The 20,471-nt window shown below is 37.5% G+C and overlaps 1 protein-coding gene across 1 annotated transcript; it reads right to left on the reverse strand.

Annotated features, from left to right (window-relative positions):
• Window positions 1–2,106: 2,106 nt before the first annotated feature.
• Window positions 2,107–20,298, reverse strand: gtf2e1 (general transcription factor IIE, polypeptide 1, alpha). The gene is made up of 5 exons (XM_067443863.1): window positions 20,200–20,298; window positions 18,635–19,277; window positions 5,255–5,456; window positions 4,803–5,032; window positions 2,107–3,340 (listed from the first exon to the last, which is right to left on the reverse strand). Exons 2-5 carry the CDS (start codon window positions 19,080–19,082, stop codon window positions 2,883–2,885), a joined length of 1,338 nt encoding a protein of 445 aa, XP_067299964.1. The 5' UTR covers window positions 19,083–19,277; window positions 20,200–20,298; the 3' UTR covers window positions 2,107–2,882.
• Between the last annotated feature and the right edge of the window lie 173 nt (window positions 20,299–20,471).

Below are 20,471 nucleotides of genomic sequence, written 5' to 3' on the forward strand. Positions count from 1 at the left end.
ATTTCCAATCATATTTCCATTTTTTTAGCACAACAGGGTGTCTAGGAACATGAAATTGTATCACAAGAGTATAGATATGAGGAAACACATTAGCCAAATGTCTTTAATCATCTAACACAATGAGTAAAACCATAGTGTATAGTTCTGATGTGCAACAAAAGGGCAATCAGGGCAATAATTGAGTTTCAATCAACTAAAGATGTTAAAAATCTGCCAGGAAGAGTATGTATGTATATGTGTGTGTGTGTGTGTGTGTGTGTGTGTGTGTGTGTGTGTGTGTGTGTGTGTATATATATATATGTGTGTATATATATATATATATGTGTGTATATATATATATATATATATATATATATATATATATATATATATATATATATATATATATATATATATATATATATATATATATATATATAAAATAATATATAATATATATAATATACAATATTTATATATATATATATATATATATATATATATATATATTGTCTTAATGCACAGTGAGGAGGATAGTTTGAGTGGCCAAAGACTCTCCAAAATCACAGATGGAGAATCGCAGAGATTAGTTGATTCTTGAGGTCGGAAAGCCTAAAAAAAATACCAAACAGTACCTACATCACCACATGTTGTTTTGGAGGGTTTCAAGAAAAATCCTCCTCACTCATCTAAAAACAAACAGCAGCATATTGAGTTGTCAGACACGAATGGAACTTCAAAAGAGACCTGGTTCTATATTCAGGGGAAAATAAAAACAAGCTTTTTGGCAGCAAACCCACCAGATGGGTTTGTGCAAACATGAATAAAAAGTACCTCATGTCCATGGTTAAATATACAGCTGGATCTTTAATGTTGTGGGTCGATTGTTTTTGCTGGAGGTCCTGGACATCTTGTTCAGACACATGGTATCATGAATTCTAGCAAATACCAACAGACAAAAAATCAAAACCTGGCCGCTTCTGCTAGAAAACTTATAATGGGCTGTGGCTGGATTTTCTATCAGAACAAGGATCCAAAACAAACATCAAAATCAACACAAAAATGTGTCACAAGAACAAAATTAAGCTTCTGCCATGACCATTCCATTTCTCTGACCTGAACCCAATAGAAAATGAGTGGGGAGAATGAAGAGAAGATGCACCAACATGGATCTGGGAATCTGGATAGATTCAGTATGGAGGAATGGTCTCTGATCTGTTGCCAGGTGTTCTCCAGACTTATCAGGCATTATAGAAGAAGACTCTTCTATAATCACTCTTCTTAACAACAGAAGAGCTGTTATCCTAGCAAAAGGAGGTTGCAAAAAGTATTTAATTAAACAGTGCCAAAAAGTATGGTCAACGCCTTGAGTGAAAAGGTGATAAAAAGAACATGCCTTGAAGAACTCAAGCTGCATGAACAGTTCAAAATATAATAAAAATAATATCATGTTTTCCAGAAGGAATTGAGCATGATTCAAGGAGCATCTTGCGCTTCAATGGAGGCAACAGCATCTGACCTTTTATAACCGGTACATTTTTTTACATTTGAGTTACCCAGAAATAGTGCAAAAGCTTAAATATTTGTATTCACTTTTTATCATAACTTCACTTTTCTTCTTTAGTTTTTTAAAACTTTTTCTTTTAAAGATTTAATTAGATTTTGAAAGCCATAATTTCTAGGTCATAAACCTTCAAACACAACCCCTTCATTTAGACACACCCTCTCCTCTGAGCTGCAGATACCCATACTCGACCCCACAGTGCTGCACCTATAATGTGACGTGACAGCAGCACTGCCGTTTTCTCTCTGGCTGCGCATCTACGCACCACAGATTTTATCTCCCGCATCGTCTCATCCGAGCATCATTTCATCCGCAGCTGCACCAAAGTACATCCCCGGAGACTCTGTTCCCAATTCAATTACATGATCACACATAAGAGGTCAATTCAAACATTTTTGGGAAAAAGTCACTGCAAAACCAACCTGCTGTTCCAGACAAAATAAACACAGTGAAATGTAATATAACCGCAGGATTGTCGTTTAGGAAGCTCGTCTTTTCATTCATATTCATCTTTGGGTTTGAGTTTGTTGCATGCACAAAGACACATTCATAAATACACAAACTTCCATTTTTACACTCAGTTTATTTTTTATTACTGTAAAAGGTCTAAGAAACTTGAAAAAAGCATAACTTTTCCATTTATGGGTAAACAAACTAAAGTGAATAATATCCACTGAGGCAGAGATCAGAGAAAGGAAAGCATTCACACTCTAAACAAACATATCTCATCAAAACCCATTTAATATCACGCCAAGGCAGTCAGTCGCAAGACAATCGCTCATCTTTGAAAATGCAAACCCTGCTAAATACTGTTGGAGAAAAAAAAAGAACCGTGGAAAAAGATGTGAAAGCAAGAAGATGCAGAAATGTCTCTGTAGCTTTGAGCAAAAAAGAGTATGCATGCCACTTTCTGTCGTTCAAAAGTTAATCATATCAGAAAAGCCTCAGAACCCTTCGGTTTGGGGTTTTCTTTTAAGTAAAACCGTCCTACAGGTCACTGCAGCAACACTTATTAGTTTGGAAGTCTCTGAATGTGGCGAGACCACAAACATACTGAAAAAAGTAACAGTGTGAGCATGTTTGCCAATGTGATACTCTTGTTTACAACCGTGACACTTCGGTATAATTGGCACCAGAGAATTTGTATATGTGAATATGGCCGAGGGTTAAGTAAAAAGAACAGTGAAAAGGTATAACACTACGTTTCTCAGCTCTGGCACGCTGCACAATCGTTTGAGAAAAGTGTGCAAAGGAGACAAATCGAAACTGGATCCTGTGGAAAAACGGGCACAAGCGAAATACAGAAAGAAGGAATGCTATGCTGACAGACACCATGATCTCAGAAGTACATGTCCTGGAAGAGATTCTGGCCCATCTCAATGTACGCCTCTTTCTCTTGAGCGCTCATCTGTTCCACCAGGTCGGGTCTCTGGCTCACTTCCCTGTAAGAGAAGGGTCTTCCCCCTACCATAACCACAGGGTCATCCCCGACCTCCTCGAACTCGTCGTCCTCATCCTCGTCCTCATCCACTTGTCTACCTGGCCGCAGAGCTGTAGCGTTGTGCATCATGTGGGTCGGAGCCTGGGGCAAAGACTCCTCATCCGATTCGCTGGTGTCGCTGTCAGAGTCGCTGGCGTTGGCCACTGGAGCGGTTGGTCTGGGGACGATAGCACCTCCTGGACCGGCACCGCTCCTCTTCTCGTGAATGAGTAGAGCCTGCATAACCTCCTCATTCTCATCCTGTGCAGGTCCTCTTCCAGCCATAACCTCCTGGGTTACTATAGGGTCCTCGTCAGCTAGTGTGTAAAAAACAAAGCAAAAAAAACAGTAAATTCAGATGCTATTTTTTTTTACTTTTCTACATTTATTTATTTTTACCATAAATGTGCTATTCTTTCTAAAGCCAAGTCCTTTCTGAAGCCATACTATAGTTTTGTGTAAGAAACAGGCCGTCATTTAAGTGTTTCTTTTTTTATGATAATCTTTCTTTCCATCCTATAGTTCTCAAACTCCACTCACACTTTCATTAATGATTATAAAATCGGGAATCATTGAAGTTTACATTGGGTTTCTTTTCTGCCTTCTTTAATAGTGTTGAATATTCAAACTAAAAGTTTTGGACCATATCATGATTTGAACGGGTGGAAGTCAAGACTTTCTTAACTTTAAATTTGTATATTTCTCACACAAAGTTATTTATGCCTATTGAAAACTTGACGTATGTCATGCAGCAACAGCTTGAGGCTGTCTAGCGTCTACACTGGATGTGACAAAGCGGACTGATGCAAATCTATTTGATCTTCATGTCAGAAGTAGCGCAAGCTCTTGGGAGTACAGCAGAAATAGAACCGCTTTAGTTTACTGTCCGGAATTTGTCATGTCCAGTGTATCCAGCATCATTGACAATAATGGGTTGTATTTACTTTTGTCATGTTGCGTTGCAGCACTTGTGTGCTGTTGTAACAGAAATGCAAGCCAAACAAACTATTTCTGGTACTTTTCTGTCATTTTTGTAGCTTGGCAGTAGCGGTCTGCACTCCCACGAGATTACTGCAGGAACTGTAGGATGGTATGCAACAGAGTGTGGCCCAAGATGGTTTTAATGTACAGATTGTTATTTGTTTGAGCAAAAAAAAAAAACAAAAAAAAAAAGCACAGTTGTTTTTTGACAGCAAGGCAACAAGGAAAAGCACCTTCCTTTTGCATGCCAAGATAAATGCAAAAAGGTGAAGTCTGAAGCATTGTATGTGTGTATGGGGAGTGGAAAAATAGACAGAATCTTATCAGAGTCTTACAGGAAAATATATGCAGACCTATACCTGTGGGCTTTTGCAAGTGGGAACAGGAAAAAAGTTGCAGATGGAAAAGGGACGATGTATTTTTTGCAGGAGTGGGGCAGAATCTTGTGGGAGTGGGACTAAAAAAAACATCCTGAGCAGACCTCTATTGACAGTCAGTGTATTAAAAAGCTTTGCTAATCCACTATACATTTCTTTTTGTGTTCCACATAAAATCGAAGATGTTTGTAGTGACAATAGTGTGAAATATCCCTTTCCAAGTCCTTACCCTTATACCTAGTTTGACACTGCATTTAGACCAAGGAATATGAACAATAAATAAGCAGGCAAATCATGAAATGCATCAAAACTGCATAAGTAAATTTAAATAAAAAAAAATGCATAATATGCAGCCATGACCACAAAGAATGCTTTCATAGTGATATAATATTGATAACACAATATAGTTGATGTGACTCACGGTTCTTCAGAGCATCTGTGTCGCTGTACGCCCCCTGCACCGTGCTTTCCGTCAGCCATACGGGCCTCTCTTTGGGGGCTTTGCCCTCAGTGGTCTGACCAGGCTGAGACTCCTGGTCATCCATGCTGATGACCACATTCTGCGTGTAGAGGTCATACGACGAGCCTTTGGTTTTCCATTCTCGACCAGCTGCCCCTGCTGCTGCTGCGGACTGGGCGGCCCGTTCCCGACTGTGAAAAATAGCATAGGTGATTACTAAAGAGTTATGCTTATATAACATAAACCTGACTTATATTGGGCATCCTTTATCCACTAACGTTAGTATCCAATATTGATATATTCAGCTTTATAAATAAAATTTAAAAAAAAAAACAATTAAAATAAATTACTTACTTTGCATAGTTTTAGTTAACTGTAACAAAAATCTGTATATAACTGAACGCTGTGCTGACCTCTGTTTTAGTGCTGGGATTTCTGAGGGTTCAGGCTCCAGAAGGTCATGGGACAAGTTGATGTCCTCCGTCTCTCGTAGCAATACATAGATGGGCTCGATCTGCTCATTAAATCGTGCCACCAGTGTGCGGGCATCTTTCTTTGGCACAGCCGATTCATCTTCCTCTACTTCTGTTTGACAGAAGGTACAGCGGAATGTTCCTGTGTTTGAGAAGAGAAGCTCTTAAATACAAAATATCAAGTGTTGAAACAGTAACAGTGCTCATTCTCTCTGAGCTTTAACACTACACCACTTCGACCCCATCCATGATGTTTGGTGCCTCTGGGTCACTCAGTTTGGAAAAGGAGCCCAGAAAATCTTTGCCTCTCAAGGGGCTCCATATCTTCAGTTCCCGGTTAGCCAGGGGGTCCAAATTCTGGGATTCCATGTCCCCTTTCCCACAGACATTTGCACAGCCAATTGCAGAGCTGGCCCAATCTGTTCCTATCCTATACCGTTTCCAGGTCAGGACCAGAAAATTTGCCTCTGCCTTTCAAACCTGCTTGGTCTCAAACCAGGAACCACTCATGTCAGTGGCCAGGGGGGTGAGAACGTGTCGTCACCATACCAAATTTTTTAACAAATGAAAAATTTGTTATAGCTGGCTAAACAAGCTAATCACTCCCATTTTAATTGAATAGCTGTAATTGGTCAATTTAAAAAATAAAAAAAAATACTTTTGGGATGTTTGAAAGAAGTCTCCTATGAATTTATTTGATTTTTTGAAAAACTGAAAAAAATAGTAAGTTAACAGTTTATTTCGCTGGTCCTTTAGACATTCTAACTACATGCCAACTACCAGTCAGAGTATTAGTAGACCGTCTGCTTATATCTACTAATGCTTTATTTTGATGGTCCCCTAATAGACATTAACAACAATAATTAATTTTGCAATTCTACTAACCCTAACCTAACGGTCAACTGTGAGAGCTAGTTGAAATGTAGTTTTTTTTATAGTTATACCATGGTCTGTCTGATTGGCTAGATGGTGTGCAATAAAACCGTTTAATGCACAGGTAGTTCCAAGTCAGTTTAATCACTGTTCTATATTATTGCAATGTTTACACACACACACACACGAGATCATGCTGCAGTGCTCACACTCAGAAACTTATCAACACTGTCCCGTAATTTTAGTAATGACTACTAAATCGACTACATTATATTTCCCAGCAACGAGGGTGTTACATCACTACTTTAAAGTAATAAAAATTCACAGAGCTTTGTTGTTAATAGAGACGCTGAACAGATGCAGATAAGATCTCTCTCCCTCTCATTAATTAAAATAAATGCTATAAATCAATTTATTCAAATAAATGTAATCTTACTTTATCACTGTTTCTGATTCAAAGTGGGCAGAATGCTAGATTTAACGAGCTGTAACTGATGAAAATAACTGTCAGTTTTAACCTTCCTGTAAAATATTGGGCTTCAAATACAGTAGCACCTTTAAATTTTCATGGTCGGCAAATTACTATGGTATGCGCAGGATAATACATGGCTAACTGTGCATTAAAATGATTTAAAAATTATTTTAATGCACTTCATGGAGGCAACCACCCTCTGCTTTGCGTCAGGCAAAATCAGGAATTTATATATTCAAGTAACAGGTTGCGGCATAATAATTACAGTTACAACTCAATTCCATCTAGAGGATGGAGCCAAAACCACTGCTGACCATCTAAAATGATTGAAATAGGAAAGAGGAAAAACAATCACAGACACAAGGACAAACATTCACAAACACACACTTAGCCCTAGCATTCACTAGCGGTTCCACAGCAAGCGAAGCTGGTCTGGTTTGCCATCTGCTGCTGAAGTTATTTACAGCCTTCTGACAAGAACACACACAGCAGGGCCCTGTGTATGAGTGTGTGGTGCACACCGGCTACTAGCTGAATATAAAATACACGCCTTACATTTTACATATGTGTGTACTTAGCATTTAATGGTCAGTCACAGATGGTGCTGATATTGCGACCTACCTTTAATTGTAGCTTTTTATCTAGAATGTCACTCTAAACATGTTCATGTTTAGATGTCACAAACACACACTAGCAATATGTTTTTTTTACGTTGAAATAATCTCTTGTTGTTGTGCTGAGTGCATGACGGCTTCCGAGTTTCTGGCCTTGAGGGGAATCAAACGAGTAAACGATTCGCCGCAATTTCCATTTTAAAAGCTTTGCTGGAAAGTTGACAAAATCTGTGAAAGCGCTACTGAAAAACAATCACCTCCAGCTAGGCCCTTTTACTACAGATGTCTTCTCTGCCAATGCAGGAGTGGAGGGTGAAAAAAGAAAACAATTTGACAAGCACAAAGAGAGAGAGAGAGGCTGTAAAAAGAAAAGAAATAACATTCAGGTGAAGGGAAGATAAAAAAAAGTCTTCATCATATTTGACACAGCTCCAGAGGAAATATCGACAAGCCCTGTGCACAGGGAAAATTTTACCGCAGCCCTCCTGGTCAGTCAGTCAGTCTGCCTGTTCTCACACACACACACAGAAATGGAATGAAAAAGCACAAGCGATAAAGAATGCAGAAATAACAGGCTGCATTTTGAAGGTCTAAATAAAGGCAATATCAAGACACATTTATAAAAACATGCAAACATCAAGTAGTGAAAGAATAAGGGCTTAAAACAGCAGACATATTTGGGGCCCATTAACACAATTTGCACTAGATTGATGTGTTTGACCATTGTGCTCACTTTTTCAGCATCTTGCACAAGAGATTCTAAAAACGCAGTGAACAAGTCTACAGAAGATCAACTTTTAAGGGGAGTTCACACTAGTTCGGTTCAATTTGTTTGCTTGGTTTGGGCAAAAAAAAATTTGTCCTGGTCCGCTTAGTGTTCACAATGGCATGTTAACACGCAAACCTAAAGGCGTAGGGATATGGTCATATTTTCATACATTGTGCAACAGAACTTACAGAACATCCAAAACAATGTTGTGTGTTGGGTTAAATGTGCTTTTGACTAGCTGAGAACTCGTGAAGAGTTTAAAAAATGTGTAAGGAGTCAAAACAGCAGGTAGGAATCAACTCCATTGCACAAAAAAATGAAGATCTGCTGAGAGGAGATGCGGTACTGATGCTTGTACACCGAACTGTGATGGGCAGCGGCGTGACTATGATAAGAAAGAAAGAAAAGGTATGCTTAAACATAGGTCTGAGTTGCGTTCATATTTTATTCCAACCGCACCAGAGTTAATTTGGAAGTGTGCCAAGACGCATCTTTTCAGCGGTCTTGGTCCTCTTGTTTGGTGCTCACCAGGGTTCAGATGGCAGCGTTCAGATGGCAGTGTTCAAATGAACCGCACTAACAAAGCAATCGGACCATGGTTTGTTTTATTTGAACCAAACAGTAGGGATGCACAATATATCGGTATCGTAATGTTCATTTTAAATTTCCGGAAAGCTACTTGTTTCAGATTGTGTCACATTATGATGTAACAGTGCGACGAAAGACCACCTCTGCAGAATAAGATCAACCTACTTTCTACATCATCACATCTAAGTCCCCCGCTCACTGGCATGTTAGTCAGATGAGATGGACATTAGAGAAATACAGGATCACTGGACAAAAATAACATTACCTTTCAAAGGGATCCTAATGCTAGAAAAGTGGTTCTTTATTTTCAACTATGTGAATGTCTCAGTAGAGCATTATTTGTTACATGCCACAACCTGCAAATGCACTAAACCTGTTCATTTGAACGCCTAATCTGTGATACGTGTAATTATTAATGTACAGTCAGATGTTCAGTCTCAAAATCGTTTATTACCGATATGCATCAATAAATCAAACCAGTGACAAAATATGAACTAAAAGTATTTAAATTGTGATATAAAGAAATCGATCAAAAACCCTCCCTTTATAATCACTGAAGCTGCCAAAAAACTGTTATAATCAATGAAGCTGTCTACACTACACAGTGCACAATGAATATCTTATTCACATGTAGTGTTTGCACTGCTGTAAAGGCCATTTCATACTCCACAAGAACACAGAAGAAAAAAAGTCCTGCTCCCAGGGCTGCAAGAACAAAATTTCGTCACTGTGTTCTCGCAGCCCTGGTTTGGTTCTCGCAGCTTGTTCTCGACACATCATCTGAGCAGAACTTTTTTTCTTGTGGGTGTCTGAGAACTATTGTGTGATTGGTCAGGAATTTAAATTGGCCTGGGTTAATACGGAGAAACAGATGTTCAGTACCTGCATGCTTTTTTTTTTTTTTGAAGTATGGAATGTACTGGCCAGAACGAACTTTGTTCTTGTTACCTCGAGAAAATGAACAAATTTCTTTGTTCTTGCAGAGTATGTACCAAACTTTAGTAATTATGAAAGCATTTTAAATTGAAGGAGACATTTTATTTTACATAATAATAATCACTGACCCACAGCTGCAGATAAAGGGAATGTATAGTTAAATAATAGTACCGGTATACAAAATACTAGTATATAAAACTAAATTAATTGGAGTCATTGGAGGCTCCCCAGGCTAATTAAATCTGTAGATCAAATCTAAAAGCTGGGACACAATTTAGTAATATGACAAATTCACACATTCTGGTTGTCATCTCTGTTTTCAGGCAAAGTGTGCATCAGCGGCACATACACACATTGTTGCAGTGATCTAAAGGAACATGGCGCAGCGCTGTTAGCGTGCAGGCATACATTAAGTCTTCTGTCAGAGAGAAGTGGGTTGGTTCTTTGTGTTGATAGTTTTTTGTATTATCTATGAGATATGAATAGGTCTGGTTTAAATTACATAGCGCTCTTGCCAGTGATTCAGAGCTCTTTTGAAAGTAGGACGGCGCTTTGTTCAGTTGTCTACCCCAAAGAACAAAAGGACTTTTGTGATCAGCCCTTAAAAGATAAATACAGCATCATTTCAGCATTTGAGGGAGGATAAAGTTTTCTTATGAGTCTGTGCAACTGTGACAAATGCACCACATTGATTCCAATTACAACAGAGCAAAAGCAATAATAATAATTAAAATAAAAACACAGATTTTTTTTCTTATTTGAAGGAGTGTGTATAGATGACTGTATATATGGAGAAATGTTCTGGATTCAATTCAAGTTAAGCTCTAAAAAAAACACCTAAACCCCACTGATAAAGGATTGGTTTTCTGGACAGAACATCTGATGATCATCAGCAATACACACTGGATAAGCAATATCTGTAGTAAATGCCCAGATGGGCGCATCTATAGCATTTATGCAAAGCCTTTGGAAATTACTGACTAATCACTAAACTTAAGTATTAACCATGTATGTATCATTCAAAAGTTTACAGTTGAGAATTTTTTTAAACAAGTCTCTTATGTTCAACAAGGCTGCATTTTTTATATCAAAAATACAGTATTATGGTGAAATATGATTAAAATTTAAATGATTTTCTATTTGAATATATCTTAAGATGTGATTTCTTCCTGCGATGGCATAGCTGAATTTTCAGCATCTCCAGTGTCTCATGATCCTTCAGAAATTATTCTGATAGGCCAGATTCACGAAAATCTTAAGATAAATTCTAAGGTCATAAAAATTCCCAAAAAAAAGTGTAAATCTTGAAAAAGTTTTAAATTTTTTATTAAGAAAGACCTGTTGAATGAAAAAAACCCTAAAAACTTGTCTTTTCGCGCTGCCTTCAGATCGCTATAGTTTTCATAAGAATGCAGAGTATTTTCGTCATGAGTGGCTTGACAGGAGTTAATCACTCAAGGTCACGTTTTTAATGCGCAATGTCAATTTAAAAGTTATTTTAAAAGAGCCTGTCTCAAGATGATACAGCGGATATCCCATTAATTTGTGCTTCCTTTAGAATGAATGCGTCCTGTGATACATGCAGCGGATTGTTCTTTATGTAATAATCTGTCGCTTTTGTATCTGTCCCTATTCAATAAACAACAATATCTGTGCACTGCCTTGCAAGCTCTAGCTTGAGTGAACGCATCATGTATACGCACGAATGATCGATCAGTGTCACTTCAGAGTACTCGTCCACATATGGTTCTAGTAGTAGGCAAATAATATGCATTATTTATCTAGCTAGTGTTATGCTGTATAGCTCAATATTTGAAACAACCTAATAAATTGATTAAAATTACTGCATTTGTAATATGTAATGTCAACCCAACTGTGTTCACTTTAAGAAGTTATTTACGAAGATTGTTAAGAACATTCTTTTTGCGAATATGAATTCTTACATTTTATATTATAGTTTTTGGAAATACAAAATATTCTTATCTTTTTTCCTTAAGTTAGAAAAAAAGAATACATTGGCAGTTATTAAGAATTTTATTCTTAAGAATGTTTTGTGAATCAGGCCCCTGATTTGGTAAGATGGAAAACAACCATCTTATTATCAATTCTGCAAAAATCATGACACATGATAGGATTTTTTGATGAATATATATATTTGTAAAATAACAGCATTTATTTAAAATTGAGGTGTCCCTTTTAATCCATCTTTGCTGAATAAAATCATTTTACCAACTTAAAAATAAATTGGATGCATTTTTGCTATTTTCAATAATTCTAAATAAACAAAATAATATGTATAGGTTCATGGTATAACAGGCATTTTTAAATAAAATGCTCACTGAAAAAAAATATATCTCTGTTGAGAAGTTTATCTTTTAATATCCTGGTCTTCTCCTTCCTTTGACCAACATAAACTTCAGAACTAAAGAAACTACATTTAATTGACTTACAGGCTGGACATGAGATGATCCACCTGCTTTGTGCTTTTACTGATTATTGATAGCATTAAAATTGATGCCAAACGTAATACTAATGAGAAATTGATATACCCATACCGTTTAACCTCTAATCTGAAAATTGAGTGGTTACGGCCCTGCTATATGCACACGTGCAGATCAGAAGGAAGAAGGACTACAGGGAGATAACAGAAACGAGAGCGAGCGAAGACATGGCGAGATAGGATCAGCGAGTGACTTATTACTGTGCAAGCCTGACCCTGTCGGATCTCCTTATCTCCCTTAACACCTCACCAATCAAAGAGATTTTCATAGATCAATTTGTTTTGCTCAACGAGGGGGGACCTGGATGCGCTTGACCAATCAGATCAATACACTCTCGTGTTCTAAGACGCAACTAAGCCACCTAGGCATAAAAATGCAGCAGCACAGGGTGAACGGCCAATTCCAAAACATCCCCATTTAAGCCCACTCGGAGGAGAAAAAAAATACTGTGCATCGTGAAACTCATGTTTATAAAATCCATTCAGGTATACTAGTCCAGGAGAGAACATGGGGAACGAGTATGTGTATAATGGCAGGGTCTACACAGGGTTAGGTGCTATCATTGGCCATTCCGTTCTTCTGCTCTATCCTCGCCAATCCTCCTGATGTGTATCCTAGCAACAGTTTTGCCTCCCTGACTGCCAGTTTGCTTTCAGCAGAGGTGAGGGCGAACACGTGCCACGCGGTCTTTACCTGCCTTTCTATTCCTCTAACACTCATCACTCACCTCTGGCATTGCTCTCAGCCCTCCAACTCTCTCTCTTATTCCTGTTCTTTCCTCTCATGTGTCCATCACTCTCTGAAACGCATCCTTTCTATATAAGAGCTCCTTCTGTCTATCGGATACAAGACGCTTTTCCTATCCCCCATGCAATAACATATACACACACACACACACATTACAAATGCAGGAAGAGCTCACACATGAAAGGACTGACGAAGTCGGAGAGAGACAGAATAGAAAGATACTTTTCATAGTTAGAGTAATACTAAGGGCAAAATGTTCTTTGTACATCATCTGTGCCATGCTGTTGATATTAATTTCAACTTTATAAATACACATACAATGGAAGCATAGCAAGCAGTGTAATGGCCAACCAACACTTCTCTTAGGATCACTATCTGAAAAGATAGACAATTAGCATATAGTTTTAGATTGGCGGTATGATTCTGTTCTGAGCAGGAACTCCCTGGGCATCCATGTCGCCTAGCATGCATAAGAGCAGGGAGAGCAGTGATAAACCCCCCTTAGGGTACCCAGAACAGAAGAAAATATGTACTGCAGATTACATTAATGTCAATATTAAAATGTACAACCTAATTTGTGAATTTAGTCTGATTCAGGAGGAATGAGAGGCCAAATCCTGACTGATGAGAGGAGGAGCTGGGGATGGAGGAGAGTAATTAGTTCTAGAAAAACACGATAGCATCTGACAATACTGAAGGAGCTTAGGCTATCATAGGCATCATATAACTATTGGTAGATGTGATCAGCTGACAGTCAACTGATGCAAGCTTGACTAACGAGCCCTGCAAGAACTAATGCTATATGCTTGATATGTACTCATTTATTTGGGAATCGGATGAAACATTTTGCATTGTATGATTGACACACTGAAAATGATCAGCCCATAGAAATCATTGGTTCAGGAATCAAACTGTACTGGTTGCACTGTATGGTTTTGATTCGCTGAGAAGAACTGGCTCATAGCTGTATTTCATTTAGGAATCACCGTTTGTCAAAATTGGACTACATTGATCGGGCTGAACATTCAGTAATTGCGCTGAATAATACTGAAGGAAACACAGTGTTCCATTTGTTCAGTTCCTCAGGACTCCTATTCATGGCATCATTTAAAATATAGAATAATTTTATAGTGCACATTAAACTGAAAATGAAAAATGACCAGCTAAAAAAGTAAACCTAGCAACTTCTGTTTGACAACTGCGTGCAGACTGTGGATACCAGAAAAAGGAAAAGAAACAAGCATATAAGCCTGGGAATACATTGTAACATAACCACATTAATTGCTTAAGAATTGCTTAAATATTTCTTAATAATTGCTGCAGATCTTTGTTAAAGACGTTTGGTTGTCTTGTCCGCCAGCCTTCCATTACTGTAAACATTTCCTGTTCGTTTGTATACACTGAGGTTTGAAAACAACCCAGAATATTCCTTTAATTGATGAATTCATTGATTGATTTTTCATTAGGGGTAAATATTCTGAGTCAATTCCTTACGGACACTGTTCAAAATCTAATTTCAGGGTTTTTAAAGGTTTTACGAATGTACGCACACGCTTCAAGTGCATTAAAAAAGATGCATTTGAAGAGCATGAAGGCAAGTCCCAGTGTGTCAGATGTTATTGAAACCCTGCAGACGAGTCTTTAGTGTTCAGTGGTGTTGAGTCTGTTCAGTGCTTCAGACTTTCTTCTCATATATTTCCCTTCTGAGAACAAACACAGGTTAGATCAATACTCGAGACTGCTGGAATGGACCTCAAACACACACACCTGAATGCAGACTTTGGTTTTCCTGGGTTCAGTCCATAATAAAAGCTTAAACAGGGACTACTAGCAGTGCAATAAGCTTCACAAATACTCCATCTCTGAAACCATTATAACACAAGTCACGTCAAGAGCAGTGCTTGTGTGTGTGTATACTTCACTAAGTACATAAATCAGCAGCTGTTGAAGTCAGAATTGTAAAACAGTATGCACGGAAGCAGAAAGACATGATGATGATGTCAATGTGTTATGCTAATCCTTACAGCCGCCTCAACGAGATTACAGCCTGTTTATATTTAAACCTATGAAAATAGTTTAATTTTCTTTTCTGTCTGTTATTACTGTCTGCAAACTGATGCAATTCAGCATCACTCTCCAAGAGAGATTCATTCAAGTGTGTTGAATGCATTATAACTTTTGACCTCTGCTGCCATCATGTGTCTGCAAACAGTTCTGCCACAGTGTGGATCAAGCAAATTAAAGCTACACTGTGTAACTTTTTTAGTTTATTCTTAGCTAAAAACACTTAGTTCTTTCAAAAATATATGTGCTCATTAATGTATATTTACTTCTTTCAAGTAATAAAGTATTCTCGTAAGTTTATAATATGCCATTGAAAATACATAAGGGTGAGGGGATCGAATGCCGGTCGCCATGTTGCCCCTCCATCTTGAAATTACATTAGCCAAAGAGGGACATACAATCATACATTGAAGGGACATACATTCAAGCTTCGCCTTTCGCGTTTTAACACTCGATGGCACCGTGTCGAATGTGAAGAGGGGGATTGCCATGTTAATCTTGGACTAAATCGGCCACCGTAGGAGTTCAAATGAAATCAGAATTGAGAGGAACAGAAACTAATATTCACTGGATGGTCATATACCTTTTCACCGCTAGATAGGGGAAAATATCACACAGTGCAGCTTTAAGCACTCATTTAGGGAATACCACATAAGTGGGCAAAAAGATATCAGAGATCAAACACAGACCTATATTAGAAACATCATTTCATTTCCTAATGTACATGGGTTTAGAATAACTTACACAAACCCACAAATGTGAGATTATTAGGAAATTCTAACAAAACATTCTAACAAAACCACACTTCAAATATGCAATTAAAATACCCATTATAAGCTTATATCTTTATATAGATATATAGATATAATGTCTACATGAAAACATGCATTTGTTGTTGTTGTACAATAATGACGTTTACACCAACTCCTCATTGACCACTACAAACAATATTTTTGCTCCATGAAATTCTGTATACACAGTACACACTGCCCAGCCAAAATAAATAAATTGCAATTTGGATTTAAATAGGCAAATGTTTAAGAGTCTATGCTTGGAACATTATTGCAGTGATTATTATGTTTCTAGCATGTCATATGTTTGGAAAGATAAATGTTACTTATTTCCATCAAGAGGTGGATACTTTTTTTTAAGATCTTGTATTGACAGCACTCTGTAAAGTCCAGCATATATAAAATACTTTCAATTAATTCAAAGTCTGGACTCAGAGGTGCCAATTCAAGTGTGCAAATGATTATTCATGCTCCCCCTCCCTAATCATTCTTTCACAATTTGAACCTGATGAATCTTGTCATCCTGGAATATGGCCAATATGTGTCTTTGGGAACTGATTACCAAACATATAACATGTTAGAAACAGAAACATGAAAATCACTGCAATAAAGATCCAATAATTGACTTTAGTATTTGTCTATTTAAATTCAAACAGTGGCTTTTTTTGTCTGGGCACTGTGGGCAGTGCTCACCAAGGCTGCATTTATTTGATCAAAAATTAAGTTTGTTAATTTTTTAACACCATGCCAGCTTCTGTGGCTATTTTCTTTGCAAGAAAATTATGGTAAAACTATAAATATATTTTTGGCTAAAAACTATATTTAGTTAATCTTTGTTAAAAATGTCTTCAAAAGAGTTAACTGAACCTTGTGTCATTCTGGAATGGCCTATTCTGCAACAGTTATACACAATCTGGTCCCATCAGTTTGAGATTTGATAGAAAATTCTTCCAGAATTAAAGTTTTTACTGCTTTTCTTTATGCAAAAGAGGCATTATCAGCTAAATATGCAAATTAACTATTAATTAACGTTAATTCTGGAAGAATTTTCTATCAAATCTCAAATCACCAGATTGTGTATAACTGTTGCAGAATAGGCCATTCCAGAATGACACAAGGTTCAGTTAACTCTTTTCAAGACATTTTTAATATATTTTGCCATTATAAAAATAGACTAAAGAGGAAGTTTATGGATGTAGTGAAGGAGGACATGAAGGTAGTCGGTCTGAGAAAAGAGGATGCAGGTGATAGGGCTAGATGGAGGCAGATGATTCGCTGTGGCGACCCCTGAAGGGATCAGCCGAAACACTGCCGTTATAAAGCTTGGAAGAACCATGACATTATTTTTTTACTCTGATTGTATTCATCTAAAATAAGAATGGCATATACACCTAGGATGGCTTGAGGGTGAGTAAATCATGGGGTAATTTTCATTTTTGGGTGAACTATCCCTATAATATTTTGTCGAAACCATTATTTATTTATTTTTAGGATTTTGTGATGAATTTAAAAAAATAAATCTCTTGAAACATTAAAAATGTCTTCACTAGAACTTTTGATGGCTCGAACTGAAGGGGGGAGTGGGCCGACACCCTTGCCTCTTCATCATATGCATCTTCATCATATGCATCTTATCCTTTTGAATGATTTTTAATAACCTCATGAATTTAATAATCAGTTATTATCCTTTCAAAATAATGAATTATATTGAAAATCAATTTTATTTGATCATTAATACATTTAACTATTATTTAATATGATTTTGACTCTATGTCTGCTGTATGGTGTCTAATTTGCTTTCCAGAGACGGTCTGACAAAGACAGTCTGACCCCTATCTATGTGCCCTGACATAGATAGCCTGACCTCTATATCTGGGTCCTGACCAACAGGGCCTTGGAGAGAAAGTTAGAACTTCCAAGAGGTGAATCCTGCCTGTTGTTAGTAACCCCAGGACAGGATGGGGTGGGAGGATTTGAGTCTCCCAATTGTGATTTTCTTCCCATCTATATAGTGTGATTTTTCCCATTGATAGAAGTACATTTTTTGTCTTTATATTTCTTTATAGAATGAGGTAGATGACATTAGTCATACTTTTCTTTCTGGAGATGTGTTTGTCATGTGGTGTTGATATCTTGTTCTGTTGATAAGCTCACTGCTGCACTAGCCTTGGAGGAGAGATGTGCCCTAGAGTCTTGTGTGTGTGTGTTACATGTTCTGTGCAGGTCTATGGAATGGATTGGACCGCTTTTCTCACACCCTAGACCTCTTTGCGTCTTTCTAGGACTCCCCTGAAGTCAACACTACCCCAATCTTGGGATTGTCTGATGTATACATCCTGATTAACAACAACAACATCTCCTATCTATTCTCATGTGACACATTGTTTAGACTTTATGCCAATCAGTAATATTCCACGTGTTTGTAATGATGTAAATCATGCCCTTGAAATTGGTATAACTGGTGTGGTAATTTTGTGTAGAGTAGAGTCTGGCCTGACACCGCCCTGAGAGACTCTAAAGCTGACTCTACTGATGAAACTGCAAACTATTCTTCAGTAAAATTCTCTCCGATGATTGAACATCCTGACTCCTGGTCTTCATTTCGCATATCTGGTCTATGGGTCAAAACTGTAACCCCTAACAGAACATAATCTGTTCTCTTAAATAAAAAAAAACATTAATGTTTTTAAAAAATATTAATTGTACAGGATCCACACTTTTGAATGGTACTAGTATATGTGCAAAAAAAGTAACACAGTCCTGCCCACTTATATAGCTGTAGTTTTTCCTATACCGTACATATTTGTACCATCATGAAGTCCCACCCTAATGCCAAATTAAGTATTTTAATTAAACATCCCTGAAGGACAGCTTTGGCATACATGTTTACAACATTCAAACAACAGGAAAACCAACAGGAAAACCACTTCCCAACTCTGTCTTACAGTTTCCCTCTCATACTCACCAGTCATGGGGTCAAACAGCTGATTGGCCTCAAGGTCAGTGAACGTATTCGTGCAGCAGGGGCAGCGGAAGGAGGCTCTGTTGGTCGAGTCCCGTTCATCCGTCTCAATGCGTCTGCGCATGTGGTCCAGCTTGTACTTCACCACATTAACCAGCAGCCGGTAGTTAATGAAGTAGTAATTATGTCTCGTTGTCTTGCCGTCAGGCGCTGTCTCCACGCGCATACGGCATTTGACGAACTTGTCGGCCTTGAGAGTGTTCAAAACTGAGCGCAGCTGCTTGCGGTCGAACTTGAGCAGCTCCAGCATGTCCTCTTCCCGTACGCAAGGGTTTCTGATCAGCACGTCTAGCGCAAGAGCATGCTCAATGCCGTAGAAACCCCGGACAACTTGCTTGGCAAGACGTTTAAGAGAGGCAGGGACCTCTGTGAGCAGCTCTGGCTCAGTCATGATGGAGGCAAGGGAATGAGTAGGACTAAAAGAGGGAGGGATGGAGAGACAGCAAAAGCAGGACAGGTGGAGGTATTTCAAGACAAAGAATTTGTACTTAGGAAGAACGGAAGTGGATTATCATTGGAAGGGTCAGTTCTGCTGGTATGCAAGACAGTGAGCAGGTGGAAGCCTTTGGGATACCAGGAGGGAGGTCTGTTGAAAGTGGAAGAACAGAAAAAAAAGAGAGATCAGCTGTACATATGATCCACAAACTGTATAATTGCATCCAAATGTCAACAGTTCTACTTGTTAGAGAAAAATGGTAGCACTTTACAGAAATAAGTTGCCCTGCCACAAATAATAAAAATAAATAGCTACTAGTAAAAATAAAATAAAAGTAAAATGGAGAGGGGGGGGGGATATAAATTAATAAACATTTTATTCTGTAACAATTAAATTATTAATGCAATAAAATATTGATTTATTAATAATATCCATTATTATTTAACTGTTTAATTACAAGAAGTCATTCTCACAATTTTAATCTATATGACCAATCTATGTTAGCCAACTAGATATTACCTTAATAACATTCAAATAGATTCACAATTTTAACTTATTACAGAAAGTTTTTTTTTCTTTTTCTGGGAGGCCGTTTGTTGCTGGTCCAACATGCCATGCTGGACCAAGATGATCGTCTGGCTGACCATACAGAAAGAAAAGAATCATAAACGACCAGTTTGGCCCAGCTAGAAACCATGTAAAGAACCAGAAGCTGATTTGAGCTGAGTTTTCACATAAAACAGGGGTTAAAAGATAGCTTGTATACAAATGTGAGGAAGCTCATTTTAAGATTCAAATATTTACCCATCCTCAGCCACTGCAGTTTAAGAAAGAAGAGACACTCAATATGAATTAGTCATAGACTTTATCTACAAGTGCATAATAATCTGTATGTATGAAATAAATGCGCTGAATCTAACTAAAACAATTTGACAGTGTAAGATAGCTCACTACAGTTTAATATTAGAATATCGGGACTCGGCATAGGGGAATATGACGTTATATTAATACCGCCAGTAAAACAAATAACATAAAAAGCTGAACGATAGAAAAAAAAAAAAACAGCTCAAACCTTAAATTGTCCTCCTGTTTAGAACAGACCAAGTTTGTTTAGTTTAACATCATGCTAACGTTCAGCGGAAATGACGCACGGGATGTTGCTGAAAAGTCCAGAAACAATACAATTGTTTTTATAAAAATTACATAACATTTTATTATCATGTATTAATTATTGAAATAAGTTAATGGTTAAATATTTCAAATACATTTTGAAATTTTAGCTCGAAAAATATTAAATAAAAAATTGAAATAAAAAACAACAACAAAAAACGCTGTCTCAGTACC

This window comes from Pseudorasbora parva, chromosome 5 (genome assembly GCF_024679245.1).
Source record: "Pseudorasbora parva isolate DD20220531a chromosome 5, ASM2467924v1, whole genome shotgun sequence".
In the NCBI taxonomy this organism is placed as follows: domain Eukaryota; kingdom Metazoa; phylum Chordata; class Actinopteri; order Cypriniformes; family Gobionidae; genus Pseudorasbora; species Pseudorasbora parva.

Excerpts from the sequence above, each read along its gene's own strand:
- gtf2e1 (XM_067443863.1), bottom strand. The coding sequence starts at position 19,082 with ATGACTGAGCCAGAGCTGCTCACAGAGGTCCCTGCCTCTCTTAAACGT. Across the intron at positions 5,457-18,634 it reads GCTGTTTGACCCCATGACTG|GAACATTCCGCTGTACCTTC; the intron begins GTGAGTATGAGA and ends TCTCAAACACAG. Across the intron at positions 5,033-5,254 it reads ATCCCAGCACTAAAACAGAG|TCGGGAACGGGCCGCCCAGT; the intron begins GTCAGCACAGCG and ends TATTTTTCACAG.